The 27,064-nt window shown below is 40.1% G+C and overlaps 1 protein-coding gene across 1 annotated transcript in view; it reads left to right on the forward strand.

The window, feature by feature from the left end:
* The window catches only part of LOC100695501 (ephrin type-B receptor 1), a 121,767-nt gene that overhangs the window by 12,145 nt on the left and 82,558 nt on the right, over positions 1-27,064 (forward strand). The window contains exons 2-3 of the mRNA XM_005457133.4: positions 25,941-26,005; positions 26,625-26,915. Of these exons, the coding sequence (XP_005457190.1) occupies positions 25,941-26,005; positions 26,625-26,915 (356 nt within the window). The remainder of the gene's footprint in view (positions 1-25,940; positions 26,006-26,624; positions 26,916-27,064) is intronic.

The raw sequence follows: 27,064 nt of genomic DNA on the forward strand, positions 1-27,064 counted from the left end.
GTTTTTACCACAGCAGACAGTGCCCAGGCTGGAGGCTTTCCAAAGATGCCCCCGAGACTCCAGCACATGGTGGCAGGATATAAAATGGAAGCTGGGACAGTCTACATTAAGAGGCATAACAAAGTGGGATAATGTACAGCAACATCTGTGTCACGGATGGATTTGAAGTCCCCAGGTGATGGGTGATGTGTCCGAAAGTGGCTGAGGACAAAAGGGCTAAGCTCCTGTGACAGACAAACAGCTCCTGGCCAACCAGTCAGACATGTTGGTGTTTGACAATGAGCAGAAGAGAGCAGTTGTGGTAGTTGTGCTAATCCCAGTTGACACTAACATAAGGCAGAGGAAGCACTGAAAAGCACCAGGGTCCCCAGGTAACAACTGGAGCAGATGTAGAAGGTGAAATCCAAAATCCAGGTGCAAAAATCTGAGCTCTGTCCAATAGAATGCAGTCCTACCAACAACTGAGATACTACGCAGAACCCTCAAACCATTCCCGGCAGAGAAAATTGTTTCCATTAGCGCTTTACAAATTAATAAATGGCAATCCACTTTAAGGAGAAGGCTGACAATCTGCTACAGTTTTCTTATTTTCTACAAATCAAATGAAAAGAAAAAGACCTGTTAGTCAATCTATCAGCACTGATGGAATACTGATTCATTCTTCAACACAAATATACAATTTTTTTTGACAGTCTACATGTCTTCCCAAAACAGCTGTGTACTGTAGCTTTCAGTAAACATTATTTAAACTGGAGCATTTACAGCAGTAAGGGAGGGTATGCGGGACTTGTGTAGATTTAAATACAATGCTCGTGTTACTGGTAATAAAGAAGCTTGTCACCCTGTGAAAGAATATGTCTGCTTTTAAAAAGGTTTCAAACAATGGAGCTCTCTTGTACATAGCAGGAATATACATCAGGTATTGACTATACAGAAGGATTCGTTGTATTTTTTTTGTTCTGTTTTTTTACCGCCGCGTGTTGCATACTGCAGCTCTGAGCTTTAGACCTTTATAGCTCAGCATATGATTGAACATAATGGCCCATTATTTATTTGCTGGTTGTGAGTGGGCCCTCTGCCAGCCTCTTCAGGGTTCCTGCCGTGGGCATATGGTCTCACAGATAGCCGTGCTGGATATTAAGGACTGTGTCACCATTGGAGCAAAAAAGAAAAGAGGGAGAGGACATAATGGGTGAGACGACACACATCGGTTATTTTGCCTCACCTTGAATGGGGTTGCAGAGAAATGCATAATAAAAAAAATTGAATGTTTTTTTTTTTTTAATTTAATGTCGATGTTAAGCATTGTGGTTGCTGTTAGAGATCCAAAATAACATCAAGAGGAGAGTACAGGTGTCTCACATTTTCATTCCAGATATCTCTCTTTCAGTCTTTTCAGTCTTTAGCCTGAAAAAGTAGAAAGTTGTTTTCCGGTGTTACAAGGGGTCGCTCTACATCACGTAAACACAGCCCACTTTGATTCTACATGGGCTGGACTAAAGAAACTACCTGCTCTGTCACTGCAAGGAAGTTCAACCACACATGTAATTCCTTTTAATGAAAGAAAAAGGAAGTCTCGAAAATTGGCAGCTCATCGTCCCTGACTGTCTTGTCATTATAAAACAACGATTTTGTTAATTCACAAACTTTCTTTACTGTGGACATATTGTAAAAAACAAAAAGTTTAGTAGCTAGTGGAAAAAACAGGAACTTTTCTGTCATTTAATAGTTTATCTACTGCTTGATTTCTCTGGTGTATGTAAAGAGGATAACGGAGGTCAAGTCCAAAATGTAATGCACTATTCCACATTTTCCACAGTTGGCCAGAGGGCCAGGTTGGAATCTTTGCTGTGCCGATGCTGGCGCCTGGGCCTTATGTTTGACACACCTATATGCTTGAGCTGGAAGAGTGTAATTTATTTATCACAATTCAGTGGGCTAGAAACAAAGTATTGTCCTAGTGTTCATCTGATACTATTATCAGCATCAGTGTCGATGCATTGATCTATCTTTCCTCTTCTACTTGCTTTTTACTCACCAAAAGTCGGCATTGCAGGAACTGTTTTTTTTTTCTGTCACCTTTGCATTAACAAGACTTTTTTTTGTCGTGTTTAAAAATCACTTTCTGGCTTTTGCGTTCATTTGAAAAACTGTCATTTTACTCTTCTAGCATTCCACCTGCACAGTCTTCTGTTCCTATTTCAGTTTAAACCTTATCAGCTCACGGTAGGTTGACCAAGCGTCTGTGCTCTTTTATAGAGTTACTCGGCTTGACACTCGCTCGGTTTCATTCGCACCTGTCTTTTACAGCCAAAGGCTTCTGTTCTGTTGGCTGCTAAGCTGCTCTGTTGGAGCAGTGGGCGATTCAGTGCTTCTACTGAGGGACAGAAGGAAAGTGACCGCAGGAAAAAGATAGATTATTATTTAGGTCCGACACGTGTACTCTCGGTGTCAACTTTTGTCTGGCAAAATGTCACACGCATGTATCGTGACCCTACAGACTATGCTTTTGGTGGGTTTGTATTTTCCTCTTGTTCTCCTCGCCAAAAATGTTAAATAGGTGGGGCAAAGCAAATACCATGGCAGAGGGGGGACAGCTGAGGGGGAGCACCAGAGACAGTTTTACTTGTCTGCAGTTATGATAGCGAATCTCCTGAGAGGTGGAGAGAGGATGGAAAAGGACAGAAAAAGAGTTAAAGCAAGAAAGAGACATAAAAAGACAACGAACCCAGCATTTAGTCCTAGGCAGTTGGCTATTTGGCGCAGAGAGCCAGTAAGTGTCTGGTCCGTCCCTCTAGGGCCCATTTTAACAGGTTCTTTGTATCTGAGTGGTTGGTACCAGGCTTGTAATCCAGCCAGACAATTTATTACTGCTGTAGAAGTTATATTATAAAGCTGTGAAACGTGCGTGTGTGCAAACAGTAACTGCAGTACAAAAACCTCTTTTATCAGCTTAAGGTGTAGGACTATTGTCATCTAGTCCTAAAGTAGCAATTTTTAGGTCGTGATTTGTCAAGATTTAGTCTTTTAGATGAATGACAAAATCAGAGTTTAAAGCTGTCATTGAAGTCCTGGTTTTAAAAGGCCACATACAGTATACTGCAAATACAATGTAACGTGTGTCTCAAGTCCATGGTCCACTGGTACAGTTGATTTCAGAATAACAATAATTTATTAATTTTGATCTGGTCTGAACTCCTGGTGCTGATACAGAGGGCGGCATATCATATATATTATGTTTTTCTTTCTTTTTTATTTTCAGGTGCAACCAAATTAACACACAGCACACAAAAAAATGTTTTGCAAAAATTAATTGCTGAAAAACTTCAATCCAATATGTGATCTCATTTAGAATGGATTCCATTAAGGGACTTCCATATTAAATTCAGAGCTGTTATCATCGTACATTGTTTACTGTACAATACCCTTCTGGTTTATTAGTATCATCTAATATTCAAAACATTATTGGTTTTGAAATGAATTGTGTAGACTCTGGAATGCACCGTTATTTAATATTTCCTAGCTACAGTGTGGCGGCACGTGGATTACGTTGAGCACAAACAGTTTTGAGTGGATGAATTCATGAGTTGCTCAAGAGGAAGGAGGTGGTCAGGGAGGGTTGTGAAGCAGAGTTCTCATAGTGGACTTTAGTGTTTTTTGCCTTGAAACTATGGCTTTAGTCATGTCTTACTTTTCCATCTTCAGTCTGCAGCAGCAACAATGTGTTCGGTGAGGTCGATTGATGGTGTCTCGTAAACCTAGCGGAGTTTTTATCAGAAGTTTAATCTTTTTTGAACTGTTAATTTGAAATTATGCATGTTAATTTGAAAGTTTGGAAATGTTTGCCACTCGCAAAATCCATAAACTGCATTGTGATAGAAACCCCTAATCGAATTTTCCTTACAATCGTGGAAATGCGTGCTGCTTGAAAGTGCCTGTGCAACAAACAGGAGAATGTGTCATTTTTCACACTTTGGTTGGTGGAGTCGCTAAAAAAACACAATTGCTACATCAAAAGTCGGTAAAAAACATCTACAATAAACTACTGCAGGTCATATAAGCTTCAAGAAACTCAGCTGACAAATAGACTCTTGTAATGACTGGTGACAGTGTAATAAAACATTTCTTAGTAGTCAAAAATGTGAGTTGGATGAGAATCGGTGATGGAGTAAACCTCATACATAATTCACTCTACATTGCTCAAATAAAGTCAGAAAGCCACAGGAAAAAGTAACAGTCAGTTGGAGACCTGATTTATACCTCACCACTGACAGACTGTTCTTCAAGACTATAAAAGATAGCAAGTGATGAGTGGCGAGGGAAGTGGAGCTGGATGCACCTGCTGTGGTGAAGTCCTCAGGGTCAATCCAGGAAGAGGCAGGAGCATATTTCTGCGACGGCAGGTCAAACCGTGCATGTATGCGTGTGCGCGCGTTGACTAGACACCAGCACTTGACTTTGACAACCCTCACGCCACAAGCACAGTAGCACAAACTTCACACTTGGGCTCTTTGCGTCCATCTCCGTCCTTCCTCATACCCCGTCAGCAACTCCTCGGGTTTCTCCCCAGAGAAGCAAAGAGGTCAGCAAACTCTAAACTCCCTATAGACATGCGTGGTTTACCTTAGCTTGCGTGCAAAATATACTCAGTCATCCTCACTGACTCAGAAAATAGCTGTGACAGCTCACGATACAGGTGACCTTTAATGAACTGTGCTGCTGAGGTTACACCCCTCATCTCAATCTGATCTCCTCACCTCTGTGACTCTAATCTAACGGCTTTCTGAACAGAGAAACAGGTTTTTGAAGAGTTTTTCATGGCTATTCCGTGCTTGCACTTGATTTTGCAGTACCACTCTAAAAATGTGTAAAAGAGGCCTCTCAGCATTTCATTAAATAGCGGGGGGATCTAAAATGGTGCATGTACAAGCGCTTTGTAGCGCTGTGTGGGGGGAAAAAAGTGTACTGCACTGTGTGAAAGAGGAATGCTCAAATTTAATCTCGTTTAATTTGTTCAATTTAATTTACGAGTTTATTGATAAACTGCTAGTTTAGCTAGGAGTGGCAGTTTGAGTTGTCTTTTGCTCTGTGGTCCCAAATCGTCATTCCTTTAAAATGTGTGGCAAAAATCACACATCATTAATATTATAGATCAAAGTGAGGTTTCACACATTCTGGTAAACCAAATCAAAGAAAAGTCTTTAACTAGCCTTAGAAAATGACCTTCAACAACAATAATATCATAGTTTTTTACTACATTAATATTCACTGCTTCTGTTTTTAGGGTCTTTAACACGCACCATTTGTCTCAGCCTCTCAGGTTTAACGTCATTGATTGTCTGTATTATGTTCAGTCTATATTCAGGATGACAAAATTGGGAGCGGGTGCTTTTTTTTCCTCCCCCCTACAAAAACCTTTCAGAAACTACAGCAGTCCCATATACTGAAGTCTGCTGGAGTATTTATTACTGCTGTAATCTAATGTTTATTATCTTAAACTGAGTTTAGAGCTTAAAAATATAACCAGAAAATTTCCTATAATATTGTAATTTTTTTTTTTAAATAAATGAATATGCGTAATATTCCTCACGTATTCCTCTTTAGACACTCAGTCAAACAAAACAGTTTAAGATGCCAGAATTAAATCCTTTTCAACTTTCCAACTCTACCATTAACTTTAATATTTAATATGAAATATTTCAAAGTGAAACAGCAAAAATACTGTAATTTTAACAGACTTTTGCAGTTTAAAAGTCAATAAACATCTGAAAATAGGGAATCACTGGCTGACCAAAGACTAAAAGTCATGGCTGAATAATGCAGTGAATGATGGTGAGGTTGAGGCTGATCTTTACACACAGGACTGTGATTGTTCCTCTCTATCAGTCCATCACAGCCGCTGCGCCTTTGCACTTGCAAAACCAGCAAACCGTGCAGACAGCAGCTCCGATGCATAGCTGCAGTTTGACGAGTTAAAATAATAAGCTGCAGATTTGTAGGGAATTGTGATGATGAGCATATATGTGGTTGACACTCAGTAGGAATATTTCTAGAATTTTCTGTGAGGGTCTGGCATTTTGAATCTTTTTCATTCTCCTTTTTTTAGTTAGTGGTAGTTTTCACATCGAAACAGCAGTTTAATGTAAGCAGGTTTAACGGAAACTCGGAATGGGACGGGATCTGGATCATCCTTTTATGTGCAGTGTTATCTCGACTGTCACGGGATCGCGAGAGCTGAATGTGAAAGTCAGTTTTGTATTTGTTTTCTGTTTGCACTGTAGATCATTTCAAAATGCAGCACTAAAAATCAGAGGGATAAATTTTTATCCCCACCATCCCCTCTGGAAAATCACACTCTGCCTATATTAACAGTTTTTAATCTTATAGCAGCAACAGCTTTAATGGATGCCAAATTTAAAACAGATTATGGGCCGAATACCCATGGCACATGCTTTATTTTCTCTAAAGGATGATGCTAAATGAGAGGCTGAATTACAGCAAGTAGTGGACAGAGGATAGTCTGAATTGTGAGAAGTGTAGTAAGCTAAATGTTACTTGCCTATAGAAAATGATTTGTCTTCATTGGTTGTAGCCTTTTAAAAAAAACATTTATTTTTGTCATTTTTCAGAGGTCAGTTTCCTCAAGACTTTGAGAATCTGTCTTTCGACATAGCACTATATAATTCCTTGGAAAGGTTTTTACCTCTTTTAGGATTTAAGCCTGCAGTCACTCCACTATCACATTATGGTGTAGTGTATTTGATAGCATGTGGTTGCACACTGACACGAGCGGGCTTCACGCTGTGCGAGCATGTGTCTCTTAGCCACTGTGCACATTCTGCGTTAGCATAAGGTGTCTGCCCAAGCCAGCGGATGTCTCTCAGGCTGGCTTTCTATGGAAAACCTGTCGACAGATTGACCTGCTGATAGATTAAGACTGTCGGGGGAGATACAGCACAGGCCTGGAGGCATGCGGTCAGCTGATATCTTTTTCTCTCTTTGTTCATTTCCGTCTTTCTCTCGCTGTCTCCGGGGAGACAAGCGGAGACACATGCTGACATGTGATAAACAGATCTGTGACTAATGGTCTGCTTTAATAGAATACAAATGAGATGATTAAACAACCTCTTTTATGCCAAGGAAATAAACTCAGCTGACAAAATAATGCTTGAAGCTGGATTCTGTTGGTTTTTAATTATATAATCATATTCCATCTGTATAATGAGCGATGGCATATCAATAACAGAAATGAGCAAGTTTTGTTTTTGCAAAGTTATGATCAGGACACGCTCTCGCTAAAATTAATTATAAGTTTATGTTCAAGTTACCTTGTCAGTCACGTTTTTCCTAATAATTCTTCAAATTCCAAAGTTGTTTTTTTTTGTTTTTGCCCTGTTGTTTCTTCTGGAAAACCTACCTAGACTACAGCTGTGTTCTAATTATCCAATATATAGTATTTGCTACACTAACTAGTAAACAAGTGGAGACAGCTGTTGCATTTCACTACATGATTGCACCACTGCTACATAATTATGCACTGGATATTCGTAATTATTTCTCTGGCTAAAACAACAGCAGAACGTGTCCCCTCTACTTATCACACAATTGGAGAACAAATGGGCTTATCTGTTGACTAAGGCTGGAATTATACTTGCTCGCGGACGTGGACACACCGATCCAGTAGCCGGCTCTTATTTTACTTTTTCACTCTGCTCGTACACACTCCACGTGCCACGTAAGGACTCTCCAGGCACACTCTAATTAGATTGAAAAAAACAAAACAAAACTGTGCGTCAGCAGGTGATTTTATCCTTGGCCTTAGTCTCTGTGGCAAAGGGCAATGTTTCTGGGCTTTCAGTGTACAGATACATTTAAAAATGCTAACATTATCAGACTATAGCTATAGCCTTCAAAACTAGTTTGCGGCCAATGCAAAACCTCTTTTGTTCTCCACACAGAAGTGTACATGCATGCAACCAAAGCTTGCTCAGATGCGATTGGTTGATGTAACTCGGGCTACAAGTGGACTACAAACTGAAACCAGAAGCCCAGAAACCTCGGGACTTCCCATCAGATTCTGCATATTTACAGGGATTATTCAGTACACTGATGTTTCAGCAATAACCACGTTAGAGGCAGAAATCAAATGAAAAATAATGAATCGCTTTCATTATAATGTATTTATAGTGACTGGACATTCAAACAGTAACGAAAAACCACTATCCAATCTACACTGGCCACTTTACTGGGTACACCTGTTAAACTGCTTATTAACATACATTTCTAATCAGCTAATCACATAGCGTTCAAACGGAGCATCAGAATGTATAAGAAAAATGATTTAAGTGACCGAGAACGAAACTGAACGACAAATCCTTGTTGATGCTAGAGGTCAGAGGTGAATGGCCAGGCTGCTTCGAGATGATAGGGAGGCACAGTAACTCAAATAACTACTTGTTACAACCAAGATATGCAGAAGAGCATCTCTGAATCCACAACATGTTGAACCGTGAAGCAGATGGGCCAAAGCAAAAGAAGACCCGCTAAGTCCTACTGCTGCCAGGGCTCGTTGCACAATAGAATTGTATTTAATAGAATTGTATTTCTTCTATTGTTCTGAGTCTGTTTGAGTCTGTTTCTGCCACAGACCGGTTTAATGTCAGACAATATTTTCACAGTCCGGCCTTTAAGGTGTCGCGGATAAATACAACAAAATAAAATGATATGTCCAAGACAGAAACTGTGGTATTTTGTAAATATAATAATAAATGCAAATTCACTGTGTAATCGTGTAACTTTATCAGCAGTGTCCTCCTGAAATGCGCCAACAACATTGAGAGTAACATCCTGGCTCTGCCCCTTAATGCTCTCTAGTCGCTATAGTAACGCGTAAAAGACCCAGGGAAACCAAGTTAATGATAAAAACCCTGAAAACCATAAATTTCCCACCTGAGCCTCAACTCTCGTGGCCCGGTACCAAATGACTCACAGAGCGGTATCGGTCCATGGCCTGGGGGTTGAACGCTGCTGGTATAAAGGATGGATGCAACTACCCCAACATTACCCACTGGTTTCTGAAGCCTTGAGATGAGCACTTTCCCCATCGTCATCTTGGTTTCAAAAAAGCGGTTGTGATGAGGATGACTGTGTAGCTGCCCACTTAGTGGCTAACGACCTATCAGCTGTTAGCAAACAGACTTTTATTCAGTACAGCCCAAAACAAGTGATGGAGAGCATAACTTCATTAGCATAAGTTTATAGAGGTCAAGTCAGAAAGCTGTTTTGTCCTAGACTTCTATATGATCAGTTGTCATTTGCATCAACCACAGCTACTGCCATCTGGTGGCCTTTAGGTAGAAGGCACATTTAAAGAACTTCCATGTTGGGTTAATTGATCTGACCTGGATGCTATCTCCATGTTTTATACTGTCTATGATTAAGGAACAGTTGGAAAAAAATGCCCCCACCCCAACAATATCTTTATTTAAGTGAGGCTGCACATAAAAAAGCAACATTTGTCACTCAAAATACTGCTACTACTGCTAAAAGTAATAAAATAATAATAATATTAAAGAAATGTTCATTGTTTCTCTGTTCTCACATCAGTCTGTGTATTTGCAAACAGCTTTTTTTTCTTTTACCATTCAGTTGCTTGTGTCCTTCATTTATAGACTAGACTAGAGAAGGCTTGAGAACTTGTTGTTCACCTGATTAGACATAAACGTTTTCCCCCGAAGCAGTAGACGCACTATTGTTAATCCACTGAGTAATCTTTGGTCAGTTTGTTTTCTTCCATAACAGCTCTGCAGTATCTTCTTTCAGACTGACGTCCTCAAATGTGTTTCATTTTATCTTGTATATACAATTGTAAAAAGTCTGGACTCCATATAAAAAACGATAGAATGCAGTCTATTTGAACATGAAATATTCACAACCCAATTTTCATTAAAAAGCAACAAAAAACAAAAAAACAAACAAAAACCTGATGACAGCTATTACTGTGCTGGACCAGGAAAAGTCAGTGAACATAGTTCATCAATGCTTTCATCTAGAAATGCCACTTCCTTCTCTGGGAACAAGCTTATCAAAGGTGGACCGAGGTGAAGTGGGAAAATGTCCTGTGGTCTGAGTGGTCGATATTTATCAAAATGTTTATTTATGCTTGTTATCGGGCTCGTTATCGCACTTCACAAAACACTTATTGAGATCACACTGGGTTATATTAGTGGACCTGCCACAAATGATATTTACACGTATTGGAGTGCCATATGTGGCCAAAGAGGCAACATTCAGCACTTATTACAACAACATAAATCTGTAGTAAGAGTCTGGTTAAACTGGCCTATTTTTGTCCAGAGCTATCAGCCTGTCAGACCTGGAAATCAGCTGCAAACGTAACCTGAAGACAGAGTGAAAAATAGGGAAAACACTTAAAAGTTTAGCTGTTGGGTGTCCTCAGATTTCCAGTGCTGTGTTTAAGGAGTAGTTGATGCAACACCGTGTTAAACATGCCCTCTTTTTTAAATGTGCTGCTGGCATCAAATTCAAAATGATACATTTTTGACTAAAAAACAACATTTCCCACTTTCAGCATTTGATATGTAATCTGTGTTGGAGTTTTAATGATTTGCAAATCGTTTTGTTTTTATGTACATTTTGCCATTCAGCTCTAAAATGCCTGATCGAGCTAAGGCTTGTTTTAGGTTATTTGAAGAATCCATTTAATGCTGTGATTCTTCATACAAAGATCTGTGACTGTGGGGTTGGCTGAACTGTTTGGCTGCCTGTTGCCTTCATCGTGCTTATGTGCATTTTTCAGTACATATTGTCGCTCTCTACATTGCCTTCTCAGTGCACTTATGTAAACTTAAGAAGCTGTAATGCTGCTGCGGGTGCGTTCTCTTTGAAGGAGATGAGCTTGTGTGCGACGCAGTGTAGATGCACTGCAGATACAATTCACACAGTAGCCTATTTCCTTTCAGCCTGTTTCCACACAGCCACAGAGCTCTTTTCTTTCAGGTTCCTTCGGGTCACAAGTCACATCTGACAGATTCCTGTGTGTGTTTTAAATTATCAGTTGACATGTAAAAGGGCAAAAGAAAATATTAAGTAGACATACATTTGTTTAAGAATGATTTCATAAAAATGAGAGGGGATTAGGGCTTTGATGTTAGGGCTTGGAGATGACACGTCGGCGTCTGAAACTGCCAATTCTTCAGAGCGTAGCTCGCAATTCTGCCTCGTCTGATTTTGTGTCCCACTCATCTTTCATTTGTGACTGACTGCTCAAAGACACACATTGAAAAACCTTGGAACCCTCTCGATACTCTCAAAGCCCTGCTGGATTTTGTCACATAGTTTTTGGGAGTTTGTGAGCTTTTGTAACTGTTGATGTAGCTGACACATTTACATTACACTGGTGTCATATTAGAAGTGTAGATTGGCAGATTTAGAGACTCAAACTAAACTTAAATACGAGCTTACTTGAAGTACGCTAGATGATTTAGAGTTTGGATTAGCGATGTAAACGCATTTCCTTTAGCTGAAGATTAGACAGTGTTAATATATTTTTGCCAGCTTGTATTATTTTTGGATGTGCTGATTTGATTTCTAATAAATGGGTCTTAAAATTCCCTTTAAAAAATATGTCACACTACTACAAAGCACAAGGTGAAATTTTCAAAGCTATCGAATTTCTTATTGCTGCTAGACACTTCACATTTTGCATAATAAATCATTTGCATGAATCAATTATCATAAAGGTTGCTAATCAATTTTCTGACAGCTATTTGATTTATGGTTCCAGGTTTAGTGACAGTGCTTTTTTTCTTTATTAAATCAAAATAATACAAATAGAATATGCTAATAGCATTATTGTGTTATTTTCTGAAAGGGAGACTCTCATTTTATTATTTCTTTAGAATTTTGTTACCCAGCCCGTGAACAGTAGCATTGTGTGTTTTGTGGCTCCGGAGAAGATTTGTCAACTTTGAAAAAATAACCCTGATCATGTCATCATGTACTATGTCTGGGCTTGCAGAAGTGCATTTATACCAGGAAGCCTAGGCCCTTGTATGCATTATGGATGAGCAAGATTTTTATGAGAGACTAAAATTCTCTCTAAAGTTTTTATCTCAGGGGCTTAGGTTTGAACGTCAGGCAAATGAAAGACCGTATTACTCATTAAAATGAAACAGTAGGCTAAGAAGGAGAAACTGATTCTCTAAATAAATGAATATTAATTGCACTGCTGAAGTTGTTCATTGATATCGCCTCACAGCAAGAAGCCTCTCTGTTTAAAACCACCTTGTCAGCTGGAGCCTTTCTGTGTGGAGTTTGCATGTTCTTATTGTTCCTGCATCGGTTTCATCTGCATGCTTTGGTTGAAAAACGTTAGGCTAACTGAGGATTCTTGAGTTAACCTAACATGTAGGATTTAATGTGAGTGTGTGGTTGTCAAGAACTCCAGCTCCTGTCCTTTACCACTCCAGATAGACTCCAGACCTGTCACTGTCACCCCTTGATTGGTACATCTTGGTTTTGTAGTGCACACTCAGTACAGACGAAGCCAAGGCAACACCAACCACTGAGCAAAGTGCCAAACTCAGGAATAAATATGCATTACAGTAAAATAAATAGAATTACAACACAAAATAAAAGCATCAAAGACAATTAAACAGGAGTAAAACAAAATAAAGAATACAATCAACAGCTGAATCAGTGCAGAAGCAAAACAACATTAAAACTGAAAGAAAAAAACTCACATCTTTGTCATGTATTTAAAGTTTTCTCTGAAAGTTTGAAAACTGCCAAAACTACAGTTCCTTAAATCAGCGGTCCCCAACCTTTTTTGCACCACGGACCGGTTTATGCCCGACAATATTTTCACGGACCGGCCTTTAAGGTGTCGCGGATAAATACAACAAAATAAAACTAGTACCGGTACCGAAAAAAAGAAGATTTATTCATAACACACGTGAAAAGACCCAGGAAAACTGAGTTAACGATAAAAACGATAACAAAATAACGCTGAAAACCGATAAAAACCCTGAAAAACATACATTTCACACCTGAGCCTCAACTCTCGCGGCCCGGTACCAAACGACTCATGGACCGGTACCGGTCCGAGGCCCGGGGGTTGGGGACCGGCGCTGCCTTAAATGGCAACTTCAGGCTGTCTCTCAACTGTCTTTTATGGCGTATTTTTGCACCTAACCTATCCGGTCTTTAAGTGATGATGTGATGAACCCTGCTTCCGGGCCCAAACTACTCTGCGTTTAATAAGACTGATGTGTTTTAACATGTTTTAATGCTTTGTATTTTGTTCTATTTAATCTCAATAAGCCCCTATAAACAGTCAGTGATCACTGTCAGCCTCTCTCAGTTTTTATTAGCACTATTCATATTAAAGCTCAGTTTTTAAAAACTTACGATGTAACTACAGCCCGGGCAATGCAGCAGTATATTAATGACTAACCTCGTGTTGTGGATGGATTATCTCAGTTGTTCTCCTGACTGAAGTTTGGTCCGTTTACAGCATCCTGCCATGCGACTGCATTTGTCCCTAACCATTGGGAACCCTCACGTTAACTTTTATTGAGTGAAAAAAAAAATGTAAGCATTCATCCCCAGCTTCACTGTTACTGTTTATGCTAACATAGCTGTGTCGCTAGCAATTGTGTAGCACATCATTATATACCAGCTAGCCAAACTTCAGTAACCCTACAAACGTCACTGCTGTTTAGTTTTCTGTCTTCATTTATGTCAGAAGTGATAGCAGAGCTGTACGTCTTAATTTTTTTCAGAAATCTCTCAGTCAGAACATGCTATATCATGTCTGGGTGGAAACTAGCAAGCTAACTTCCTGCTATAACTCCAATAAATTTACTAAATTCTTCATGGATGCCTGGATGTTAAACTTAATTAGTACACCTGGTAGAGCAGCAAGACTGATCATTTTATTAAAGATGAAAGAATTTGGAAAGTTTTTCAACTCTCAGTAATGCCACAGTGATTGTTTGACTTTGGGACCTGCAGTGTAGTTTGGGCCCAGACACGGCTAATGACATCAGACTTAAAGACCAGATTATATGGCTTGCTGTTTGGTTAAAAAGAGTCTTTAGGGGCCAGATTGGGCAACTGCAAACTGGGTTTAGGTGTTACCCCCCCCCGAAAAACTGCTGTTAGTATATTTGAACTCAGTGACAAAATTGCGTGGTAAAGGTGGGAACTCAAAAAATATAGGCAGGAGACGATTTTGTGATATGCAATTTACTGCTATTGATTTAAAAAGTTTTTGTGCTTCGTATTAAACTGAACTGTGTTTAAACCTTTGTAAAACTAACACCTGTTAGATCAGCTATTTCGGACTTTTGCTCACATGCTACTTTGCCCCATTTAGTCAATCTGGTACTGGATGTACAGCCCATGCTGACAAAGCTAGCTCCTATTGGCTGGAAATTTAGCACTCCACTCTCCAAATATGGGCTCTTCTGTCTGGATAAACCAAGGTGGTAACAGCCATAATGCTAAAACTGAGCCTTCAGAACTGGAGTTCACAATGACTACCTCTGCCCTTTATATACAATCTATACTTCCACGAAATGCCTCTAACAGGCTCTTTTTCTAGCTTCATACATAATTCATAAAGATTTAAAATATTCCGTTAAGTCTTCAACAACCAGCAATCATACACGCTAACAAAGTGTAGACACAATCATTCTTCTGAAGCGCTGCCTGTTCACCATATGTCCCACAGCGAATACATAACCTTTAATTTGTAATATATTATCCTCGCTTGAGCCCCCTCGTGTAGCCCTCTGAATTATCCATCCCATCAATGCACCGAACAGCGATCCATGATGTGGCATCCACACTCGCTCTCCTTAAAATCGCAGCGTGTCAGCAAGAGGCCTGCTCCCCTTGTGTTAGTCACAAAGGCACAAAGGAGTCTGCCACAGTGACAGACTGGATGCTTCACACGGCGCTTGTGCCTCTGAGCGAGCGAGCGTGCTCATTTGCGTGCGCGCGGCTCTTTTTGTGGCAGTGGCAGTTTCATGTTAAGTTTCTTCCAGAGAAAGAGAGAAAGACAGCCATCATTGGGGCTCAGTTCTAAAAATAATACCCCAGTATGTCTTTGTACTGTTGTGCCATTCCTATTTTCTAAAGACAATAAGTTATTTATTTATTTATTTTACAGTGACTAGCAAAGCCCGGTGTCTAAAAACTCAATATGTTGCACTTATATTTATAGTGCCATTCCTCTGCTTTGACAAGCCATCATGTTTTGGTGAAGCACAATAAATTTTCTGCGTTTTAAAGGGCCCCCGTTTGACTGTGTTGTATTGAATTATCCAACATATAATATGTCTCGGTGACAAGCCATCAAACTAAAGAAATCCAACATTATAGAAGTGGTGGCGGCAGCATTTCCCAACTCTTTGTGGCAGCATCACGGTCAGAGCTGCAAGTTGTCAAAATATGCAAGTATAAAGGGGGATTTAGGGGCTTTTTTCAGCTTCTACAAGGCTGCGACTGAAGGTTTCTCTTGGACAGTGATAATGCTGTAGTTTTGCAGCAGTGACGAACGTGCTCTCTTTCATCAAGTGAAATCATGACACCACAAATTTTCTAGGTCAAGGCTGTTGACAATGTGAGTGGGAAAAGAGAGGAGAGGGGAAATCAAAGGGTGAGGAAGAGACGTAAAGGGAAAAGCGAGAGGAAGACACAAAGACCAAAGTCTGAGACTGAGATTGACTACGTGTGTGTGTGTTCATGTGCGACAGCTCCGTTGTTCCTTTTAACACAGCGGCCCCGTGCTTCCATTCACGACAACAACAATGTGTCAGCAATGGAAAAAAAAGAAAACAACAGGAGAAAAAAGAGCAGCCTGATACCGCCGAGGCGTTGGTTACACTTGTGCACACATCTAATCCCAAATATCTGCTCCTGTGAGGCCACACGGCTTTGTGGACTCACTTGGCCTCAAAATGTCCACCTTGTATTTCTCTCTGCTTTTCTTTTATTATCAGATTACTGGTTCACTACCTGTGGTTGGGCAGTCTTCTGTTCTCTGTAGCTGCTGTTGGATTTCCAGCCACTTGGAGGAGCAGTTACTGCTTTCAAATGTATTTCTGTCCACATAGCCAACATAAATTTTAACATGGCTTTAGCTAGTTTAACTATGCTTTTCATCAACTCGCAAGTGAAGCATCTTGTAGCCAGCTGGTACAACTTGTCCTTTCTTTGGTAAGGGGCAGATCAAAACAAGGTTTATTGAAGGTCAATAACCTCTTTATTTAATACCATGCTTTGGCAACTACGTGCAACATTATATTGTAACAAAGTGAATAGCAACAATGTTAGCCTACTAATGCCATAAGCATCTCACAGCTTAGTAATTGCATAGCTACTGCCTTATCCCATAGCTAGTGTAGCATTGGCTAATTTGGCTAATGTAGCTTTAGCTACCTTAGCTAATGCTACTAACTCATTGTTTCACTATGCAGGTAAATTTATGCAAAATTCCCAAAATATGTGTCGCAATTATCTTGAGTCTCGAGTTATCTTGGCAAATGTTATTTTACCATCTTGCTGGTATAGACTCTATATATAGTGCTGTACATTTTACATTTTGCTTGGAAAATAGGTGCCACAATGTATTCATACATGTGCAAACATATATATAAATATAGTGTATGAGTCAAAAACTGTTTGTACAGTTTTAATGAGATTCAAAATCAATATTTGGGTACGACCTCAAGTTTTATCCCTCCATAAGAGTTAACGTTTTGCTTAGTATTATAAAAATTAATTTAGCATCAATGATGGTACCCTTTGGTTTGTGTAGGCTTATGCTGAAGCCTCTACTTTAGCTGTATGTTATAGAAAACTTTTTTTCTTATTTTGCATTATTACCATATTTAGTGGTATCACCTTATTCTAGCAAAGCTTTGTGAGGATGGTGCATTGCTGCATTGCACATATACAGCTCCCTAATCATTTTTGCTAAATAAAATATAAATGAAATACCAGAATTTTGCTCACCAGAAGACTGGAACTTGTTTTATTTCAGTTAAGCACACAGCAACAGCATAATTAGAATTAGAGGTCCGGTTCAGTGACTCGAATTAGCTGAGGTGACACGTAGCAGAAAGCCAGAACCACAGTGGGCACAAATCTGTCACTCAAAGCACCCAAGCCTCTAATAATACATAATTTTAAGCCTTAAGAAAGTGTAAATGATGAGTTATTTAAAAAATAAAATCCTGTCCACATAGCCCATTTTTGACACCAATCAAAAATAAGAGAATTAGCTATAGAGATCAGTTTTTATTTTTGCTTTAAAGTTAGGCATTTAAAACAGAAGCTAGTGGAAAGTGAAGTGACCAGTAGATTTCATTGAGGTTGGTAGTAAATTGCAAGCCTGTCCTTTTTCCAGTGTCACTGCTGGAAACATGCGATGAAAGCTCGCTGAGATTACTTGTCCTAAAAAAGTATCTGATACTGATTGTTTTTATTATTGAGACATAAAGGCTCAAAGCTAAGGTGTTACATGTGAAAAAGGATTTGGGGTTTTTTCTCTTTAATTGCAGATCACAGATAATCCTTATTTATAATAAATGAGCAGCAGGTGCACTTCAAAACATTATAACAGACCAGGTCAGCAACATCCGGTCAATGCTTTACAATAAAACATTAATCAGACGCAGGACACTCTCTACACTCTGCTCTGTGACGCTTTCCTCACTTTAGGTTAATGACTTTCTCTTCAAATATATTGCATATTGTTCACCTGCTCAGAATCTTTGTGCAATAAATTACTTTTATGAAGAGGAATGGAGGTTCTTCAATTACCTTCCTTTGAAAGGAGGTTTCGGTGTGCATAAATAAGCACAGAGCTGACAGTAGCAGACACCGAAAATACTCTAAGGGGCGAAGCACCTAATTTAGCAACTAAGAAACTGGAGAGCAAAAGCTAAAATCCATAAAGAGGAATTCAGCAACCTCGAGCGGAACTTTGACACGGTGATATTTTATCATCGAGGCAGCTCTTGACACAAACACACCTTCAGTAATAAAGCGTCACTAAAGGAAATGGGGAAGTGAGCCAAGGAAGTCATGAGGTCTGTTGTCTCAGGTTTTGAAGTGAATTCATTACGCACAAAGAGAGATGCTCAGCTGGATACGAATATTCAGATATTTTTTAATAGTTTTATAATATGAATAACATCTTAATAACCATAAAAGTTCAGCTAATGGCCATTAGGTTGGTATTCATCACTAGCATAATGCCAGCCTGTGGGATGTATGCTCGAAAATGAAAACACTGCTGTTCCAGATGTGACTGTGAACACAAATAAATACAAATTGTACATTTTCTTACCTGTGCTTCAAAAATCATGGCTTAGATTTGTTCTAATGGAGTGCTGCTCAGTGCTCACCTAAGCAGTTAGTATCTCTTAAGACTGCATCTGAAACAATATCCATGTGACATGACGGCGTTATGCTGTTGTTGCAGCATTTCAATTTTGTCTCCAACATCTGCGTCTCCTCGTGTAGCCCTACTGTTGTTGCACCGTTCTGCCTGTTTTTGCTGATAGATTGTGCTTTTGAGCTGCTGAGCAGACTCTTTTAAGACAACAAGGTCAGCCCATTAGCCAGTGCTTCAGAGCGATGTTGAATGTGTCGAATGTGGGGATTATTGGGTGAGACTTTGCAGGCTGTGTACACTCACTGCGAAGTGAGTTTAGCTGAAGGGGACTCCATGCAGATAAGAGCAGTTTTGATACACCAGAGTATAATAATAAGCTCCTGTGGGCTTAATAGAGAAAATCGTGTTTGGCAGGGGCTAAATCTTGATAACACTAAAATGTACTTAGTTTTGTTCTCCCTTTCTTTTTCTTTTTTGTGTTATGAGTCGAGCCTGGCTTTTTGTTTAGCTGTTCATTGAGTGCTTAAATTTAATTATAACATTTCCTGTGGAGAGGCAAATGTTTGCCCTGGTTTTGTGTGTGGAGTTTTTCAGATTTTCAGAGCACTGTTCACTGTCTTATAATTGTCTTTGTAATTGATTTTAGGGGCATATGAGGTTCAATTAAAGCAAAAGAAAAGCTGCTCTGCGTGACTCCTGCGCAGGCTGTGTACTTTTGAGTGCTCACATGTGCCTATATATCTATTTATATTTGAGTTAGTGCACATCATCTTCACAGAGTGTGCTCTACCGACTGAGTTGTCCTTCTGTGACACTGTGTCATTCCACTTGAACGCCTGATCGGTCCGTCTCTCCAGGCGGTATGACGTCTTCCTCCCCAGGAGGGCTTTTAGCGTGCGTGTGTGCACGTGTGCGCGCCGGCGTGTTATTTTGCTGTGCTTCCTTAACCGTGAGTATGACACACCCAGCTGTACCTTCTGGCTTTCTTTGAGTTACACATACGAACACACTTGTGTGTCTTTGTGAGGACTCTTAGAACCTGGTGTCGCTGTGTTTTTCCCCAGGACTGTCACTGGAGCTGTTTGTGTGACATAATAGCTTCCTGGTTGATTTTTTTTTTAAATCATTAGTGTTTTAAAAATATAAAAACCCATTCCTGTTAAGCCTTTCAGTACTCTTCCTGGTCTTCTTTAATACTTCAATTTAGATTTTAAAGTTTCTTTGTTTTATTACTTTCAGTTTTATCATTTTTATTGGACTGATGTTAATATTTATTTTTATTTCATAGGTTACACCTTGTGGATGTAGCCAGACAATTATCCTTTTGACTGACCTATTTCTTGTATAGATTTAACTTATGGGTTTGCCATAAAGAAACAGATTTATTTTTGCTTGACCAGCGGTCCCCAACCTTTTTTTGCACTACGTACCGGTTTATATCCAACAATATTTTCACGGACCGGCCTTTAAGGTGTCACAGATAAATACAACAAAATAAAACCAGTACCAAAAAAAAACTGAAAAAAAATAACTCTACTAAGTCCAAAATATAAATCTACAATGATAATTCTACATTTATTATTCAGCACAGAATAAAAACCTGTCGTGTGGCTAAAATCCTGTCTTTGACCCATGGATGGTACAAAAGAATATACAAATGAAGCCAACATGGATGCACTTTATATCTGCCTTCTTTTTAATGACCACCTGGGGCAATGCCTGTAGTTTGCCTCAGACAAAACACTTTTGTTGATGAGTTTTGTCAAACATTTGGGTCGTTCTGCGTTTCAGAAAGGAGGATTATCCAGGGTATGCTCATAAGCTAACAACTTGTGACAGTAAGTTGTTATTGTCATAGAAAGCACTGCACTTCAGTAAGGTACTCTTGAGGTTTCATACGACCACAACAGTCTGTAAGGAGACTTTGATTTGCAAGTCCACGAAATCAGAACAACGTGATTGGGCGGCTGCGCTGATGGTCCTGGATAAGTGACACCAAAGGCCAGATTTACTCAACGGGGCAAAATAGTGTGTGAGGCCAGTCCCCAAATGTCGCTCAAAGGTGTGGTTAGCTTCATGTGCGATTTACAGAAGTTGCCTGGTGCAGTCGGTTCATTTCAAAATCAAGTGCAAAAAATAAGACTTCCTTTGTTTTGGCATTAAATATCGGCACAGTTGATATTAAATTGTGTGATGCGAACGTTAGTAAATCAGTTTGTGCGCTTGATTTAAATAGTCCCCTCCCTATTTTTGGACTTTGAGAAAGGAGCTCCCAGAAATACATATGTAACAGGTGCAGCTGCCTAAATTTCAAGGATCCCCACCTTTTACACGCAGTCTTGTAAATCTAGACCCTAATGAGGTAACCACATCGATAACCACCTTACCAAAACAATTACCAACTCTCAAAACTGCCCTTTGAAGTTGAGACATGTGGGCCATCCGTGCTACAGGGGGGTTTCCACGTCTCCTCACAAACATAGCACATATACGTGCGCACACTGCCATATGAATCGGGACTAACTGCAGTCTTTGGGCAGTAGGACACACTATGCCAATTAGCAGAAGATGAACTAACCACACTTCCCATTTGACCACTGGTACACACACATAAAGAAAGAGAGGGAAAGAAAAGGTTGCAAAACAGGGAAATTACTTCTAATCCGGGGGCCTGTGATGAAAATACTTTTAACTTCTCCCTCGTGGGCCACAACAAGGATTTAACAACCTCTTTGACTGCTACTATATCGCACAGATTTACCTGCTGTTTCCTCTGCTGTAAAATGGCTTTTGCTTTCGTTCAGCGGTGTACAGGGCTGGTTGAAGAGCTGCGCCACTGCGGGGGAGGAAGGCACACTGCGATCACAACCTCCAATATGTCAAAAGTAATTAGGCTGTTCGGCGAGTATACCCTATTATGTGCAGAGAGGTGTGTGCTGTTAATTAGACTGATGAGGAGATTCTCTAATAAGCCCAGCATAGACCATCAAACACATGTCTCGTTTTGTTCTGATTAGACTTCTTTTCTCATTGAAACTGGGAATTCGCAAAGCGTGTTTGCTGATGCACTGCAGTTTATTAAGTGGTTTTGTGCAAATATGTGAATGATTAGTGAAGTATTGATCGGTCTGTTGAAAGAAGTTTAATAGGCAAATATTGTGGTATTTGATATTTAATAGAGGCCGTTTCACCGTAAAAAGCCACATAATTATAGCTTCCTTGCTGTTCCTTGTCAGACTTAACAGGATGTTAAATATGTTTTGGTTTTTCAACTGTTGACCGACAAAACAAGTCGTCATGGGATGAACTGTCAAGATTTAATTTGAATGTTGCACCAATCTAAAATGATTTTTCACTCTATATTTACATGCACGCTTATCTACAAGCACTGCTTTGTAATCCTTTGGCAGTGAGCAGGACGAAATGGTATAAAATGATGAATCGCGGGGACCCACAGGTGTTTCTGGGTGCAAAAGTACAATCAATTTTTCAATAAATGCATTTGCCAATGAAGTCTGTGGGTAGAATGCTAACATTTCCTGGGAGCGTGCCACTAAAACCTTGCTTGAAAGCAGATTGGTGGTAGTGTGGTGCCAATGCAGTGCCACCATATTCAATTCTTAAAGCAAAGCCTTGAATAAAGTCCCTTGTTGCAAGACTTTGCTGGAAGGTAAGGCTGCATGAGCCGTTCCAACATTTCTTCTGTCATTATTGTGGATTTGTCTCATTGTGTCTTTTTTTTTTTTCTTCGTTTCAGTTTTTTTCCCACCTAAACTTCAAAGTTTCTTGCAGGTAAAAATATGCACGGTAGAAATAAACTGCTGTAGATCAGTCTTTGTTGACAGCGTGCCACTAAACGCACCGAAGCTACAAATTAGACAGTGACACTTGTCGTCATTTAAGTAAGCTTTGGTCCAAGAATTTGATAGTCGGCTACATTTTTCGCGTGACAAGCGTTTCATTTCCCAAAACGACCTTCTCTCCCAAGGGAGAGAGCTGAAAAAAGGGGGTTCTGCTTTAATTAGGCTAGCTCGCTCGCAAAAAAAATAAAACGAGTAGAGTAGTGGAGGGATGAAAGATGGAGAGGTAGAGTGCAGGAGAGGATGAAGGTGCAGAAAGTGTGAGGAGGAGGAGAGTAGATAATGAGAGGCAGGGTGACAGTATGAAAGAGTGCAAGAGGAAGAGAGCATGTCAAGAATCAAGGGGGGGTTGTTTGCCTGCGGCCGCCTCATGGTGTGATGTCGCTGAATCTTCTCACCGTGTTTTATTACAAGGGGCTCGGTGTTGGGGTCGGTGTTGTCAGCATGCCAGCTAACTTATGTTGGCTCGTGCGTCTCGGCGTGTCCGCTCGCATAGTGTCAACGTTCATTTTTCCATGCAGTGGCTCAGTTCATGCCACGAGTGACACAGGAGATAAGAAGGAACCCAAGTTACCTACATAACGGCGGGGGTGGGGCTTGGGGGTTTCTGTTGTTCCACTTCCTCTGAGAGCAAGTAATGATTTGAATAAGCCTACCCCCCAATTTGCTGCGGTCATGGTCAAGTGTATTTCCTGTAACAAGCATTAGTTACCAGGAAAGTGGAGTGGCATAAAAATTTCAGGCATGCTTTCCATTAGACTGATTTGCTGCAGACTTTACACGAGGGTCAGTTTGTCATCAGCTTTAAGATCCTTTATTTATATCCTATTTTTCCTTCGTTCTTTATGTTGCTTTCTATTTGCAGTATTGCAGTAACATTATTTGTTGACATACTAAATATTTAATGAAATATATCCGTCATTCTCCAATTTCACAGCTCACCAGGCTTTGCATTCATGCGACAGGGCAATACATAAAACTGATTCTTAGAGCTTCTCACATAGCCATTTTTCACCATTAACACAGTGGGATCTATAGCATGAAGACGTATTATGACCTGTTTAACAGCGAGCGTTGCCATCTGGGCTTTTGCTGTCGTGTAGCTTTGCTTACGGCGACTCTCGCACTGTGGGTTTCCTTTGTTGCAATGTGAGAAGGTACGATCAGCTTTGTGAAGTGTGTTACTGTGTCGGTGTGTCGCCCAGCAGTGATTTAATCGGCGTGCCAGGAAAAAAAATTGGAGGTTACAGCTGATGGTGTAGTTTCAGTGGGACGCATGAAGTCATTAGTAACATCCAGATCAGCTGAACGCTACTTCCATACATTCGCCTAATGAAGTCGTTTATTTGATTGCTGTCGCTGACTTATTACACCTGTATGCAATTATTCTTTAATATATGCTAACTGCCAATTTGAGGCAGCAACATGTTAAATTGATGCGATCATTTATTTCTGAAAAGGAATTACAGTTTTTAAAAATGCGCATAAAATCACCAGATATGCATACAACAGTGTGTGTGTGTGTGTGTGTGTGTGTGTGTGCGTGTGTGTGTGCGTGTGTGTGCGTTTCTTTGCATTTTCTTTTTTTTAGCAGGAAATTAAATCATTGGTGAATCAAAGAACATGATTACAGGGATGCAAAAGTCATATGAAAGTGTGGTATTGTCAGGTAGAAGCAGAAGGAAGTCCTGCTTATTGGTTTACACCAATGCTCTTAATGATTGCACAGCACACCCACAAAAGTGAAATGAATAGCTTCCATGGCTTCCTGGATATCTTCTAATGCTATTGGTGAATATTTTTTGCCTCTTATTCAAAAAAAGCTCTCACAAATCTGCCTTTCTAAAAATTATTGTTATTAGTATTATTATTTATTAGATTTTAAGGTTTTCAAATGCAAAATCCTTCGAGGCAAATCTTGCCACTTTTCCATCTTGGCAACAGCTCTGGGCTCTTCTGTCAGGCCATTATTTTTTCTGCCATGCATGTAGTTGCGTCAGAGCAAGAACACAACTGGACATGTTTCCCAGTTTTGCTCTTATAAAGAGGGCCAGCAGATCTTTTTAGAGTAGTCCTGGGATATGTGTTTGGTGTGTTTGGTGTTACCCAAAGATTTCCCCCTCAGCATCCTTTCAAAGACAAGTCTTTCTGGTTATATTTTAAAATGTTGTTTTCTTTTTTTCCCTTGAATAATCAGGCCCTTACAAGACCTTGTAATGTCACATCTCCTCAGTAGAACACTTTGGTCTTTGACTGCTGGCTTACTTGTTTTCTAGAGTATTTACAAGTAGAATGGGAAGCAGAGCCTTTGGCTTCGAGGGCCTCTCCTGTGGAACCAGCTTTCAGTTTGGATTCAGGATTAAGATTAGGCTTAAAACGTTCCTTTTTTTAAAAAGCTTGTAGTTAGGGCTTGATCTGGTGACCCTGATCCCTACCTTAGTCATCATGCTGAAATAGGCCTAGGCTGCTTTGGGTTCCCACGATCCACTGAGTGTTTCTTCTTCACTTACTTCTTTTTATACTTTCTACCTGTGTACACACCACTCTGTATTTAATCATTAGTTATTATTAATCTCTGGCTCTTTCTCATAGTGTGTCTTTAGTCCTGATTCCTCCATCACATCCAAGTAGTTGCAGCAGATGGTTACCCCTCGCTGAGCCTTGTTCTGCTGTAGGTTACTTCCTGTTAAAAGGGATTTTTTCCTTCCCACTGTCACCGGGTGCTTGCTCATAGGGTTTCATCTGATTTTGGGGGTTTATTTGTTATTTACTGGTATTGAGGCGACAGCTGTTGTGATTTGGTGCCTTATAAATACAAGTGAATTGAGTTGAATATATCTGCTAACTTCATTGTGTCTTTAATTATATTCCATTAACAGTTCTAGCTGGTGCATTTGCCTCATTCAGTGGTTAACTCTGAAGATTCAATCTGCAACTAGAAAATCAAAGAAAACACAAAAGTCCAATTTCCCATTCGGGACTTGGGAATGGTTTCATTTTCAGTGACAGTTATATTATATGTTATCCAGCTGCTACATCAATCAAATCTTTCTTCTGTCATTCGTGACTTAATAAAGCTTCAGACAGCGACTGTCGTTGTAATCATAAATGTGAAATATTAGATATGCTACCTTTTCCATGATAGAATTACATTTCCACATACTGTCAAAGCTAAATAATGCAATATGGGATAAAGTCATTTGTGTACATAATGAACACTGAGTAATGAGGGTGTGTTCTTCCTTGGCACTGCCTAATGTGATTAGGCAGGCTATCTGCTTTGAACATAACTGTTTTCTGTTATGCAGAGGTTCGAATAAAACCTGGATTAACCGGATTACCTTCATCATTATGTCATGTCATTGTGGCTTGTGTTCAAACTAGATTAACATACCCAGGGGTCGTTTGTTTTTTGTTGTTGTTGTTTTTTGCGCCTCTTTATCTCTTTATCACAGGTGCACAGAACAGACAGAGCATTGCAGAAATGGTCAGAAGTAGGGCTTTATGAATATGAATGGCACATATCACAAAGCAGTGCTGAAAGTTGGCATCTGAGCTGACTATTAATTAAATCCATACCTGTCCTTCTGGTGCAGCCTCCTCTTTTCAGCTCTTTCTCTCTCTGTGTGTCTCTTTTTGTCTGACAGAGACGGTGATGGATACAAGGACGGCGACAGCTGAGCTTGGCTGGATATCGTTCCCTGCCAATGGAGTAAGAACAATGTGCAAAGGTGTACTGTCTGCGTGTGTGCGTGTGTGTGTGTGTGTGTGTGTGTGTCTGTGTGTGTGTGTGTGTGTGTGTGTGTGTGTGTGTGCCCTTGGGGAAAAAACTGTTTGAGTACACTTTACAGTGGTCCATTAATGAGTCTGTCAAATTCCTAATTACAGTAGCAAGGTGACACCAATTAACCACTACTGATGTAAATAGAATGCATTCCAAAAGATCAGTGAGGTGCATCACACGGGAGTCCGCAGCAGCCGAATAGAATAGAATAGAATAGAATAGAATAGAATAGAATGGGTTTTTCCATCCAAATTGAGCTCCTTGGCTTTTTAAATTCTGGCTTGGCGACTGGCCGGTCACAGTGGTCTGCTGTGTGCATTTGAGGTGAGTGGCTCTAATTGTGATGAATGGTTGTACCCATGTAGCACAGAACAAGGTAGAGGAGAGAAAAAGAGAGGGAGACAAAATAGGAGGGAGGAATAAAGTTTAATTTGTGTCAGGTCTTGGTAAACCCATTCATCATTTTAGCCTCTCCTCTCCCCTCTCCCTCTGCTTCCTCCCCTCTCCTAATACTTGGCTCTTCTTCTCACACGCACACATCGCCCAGTGGGAGGAGGTGAGCGGTTATGATGAGAACCTGAACACCATCAGGACGTACCAGGTGTGTAACGTGTTTGAGCCCAGCCAGAACAACTGGCTCCTCACCACTTACATCGACCGGCGCGCGGCGCAACGCATCTACGTGGAGATCCGCTTCACTGTGCGCGATTGCGCCTCCATACCGAGTGTCCTGGGCTCCTGCAAAGAGACGTTCAACCTCTACTACCTAGAGACCGACAGGACCGTTTCAGACGGCATCAAAGGGGTGGAGTACTGGGCCAACGCTCCCTTCCTAAAGGTAAAAAGAGGGGAAAAGTATGGGAGTAAATCACTGGGAGTAAAGATATAGTATTATTTACAGATTTTAAAAAAGCAACAACCCATACCTATCATTGCCTCTTACATATCTGGACAGCTTCTCACTGTGGAAGTTCCATTGTGTCCACT

This window comes from Oreochromis niloticus, linkage group LG17 (assembly GCF_001858045.2).
Source record: "Oreochromis niloticus isolate F11D_XX linkage group LG17, O_niloticus_UMD_NMBU, whole genome shotgun sequence".
Taxonomy (NCBI): Eukaryota; Metazoa; Chordata; class Actinopteri; order Cichliformes; family Cichlidae; genus Oreochromis; species Oreochromis niloticus.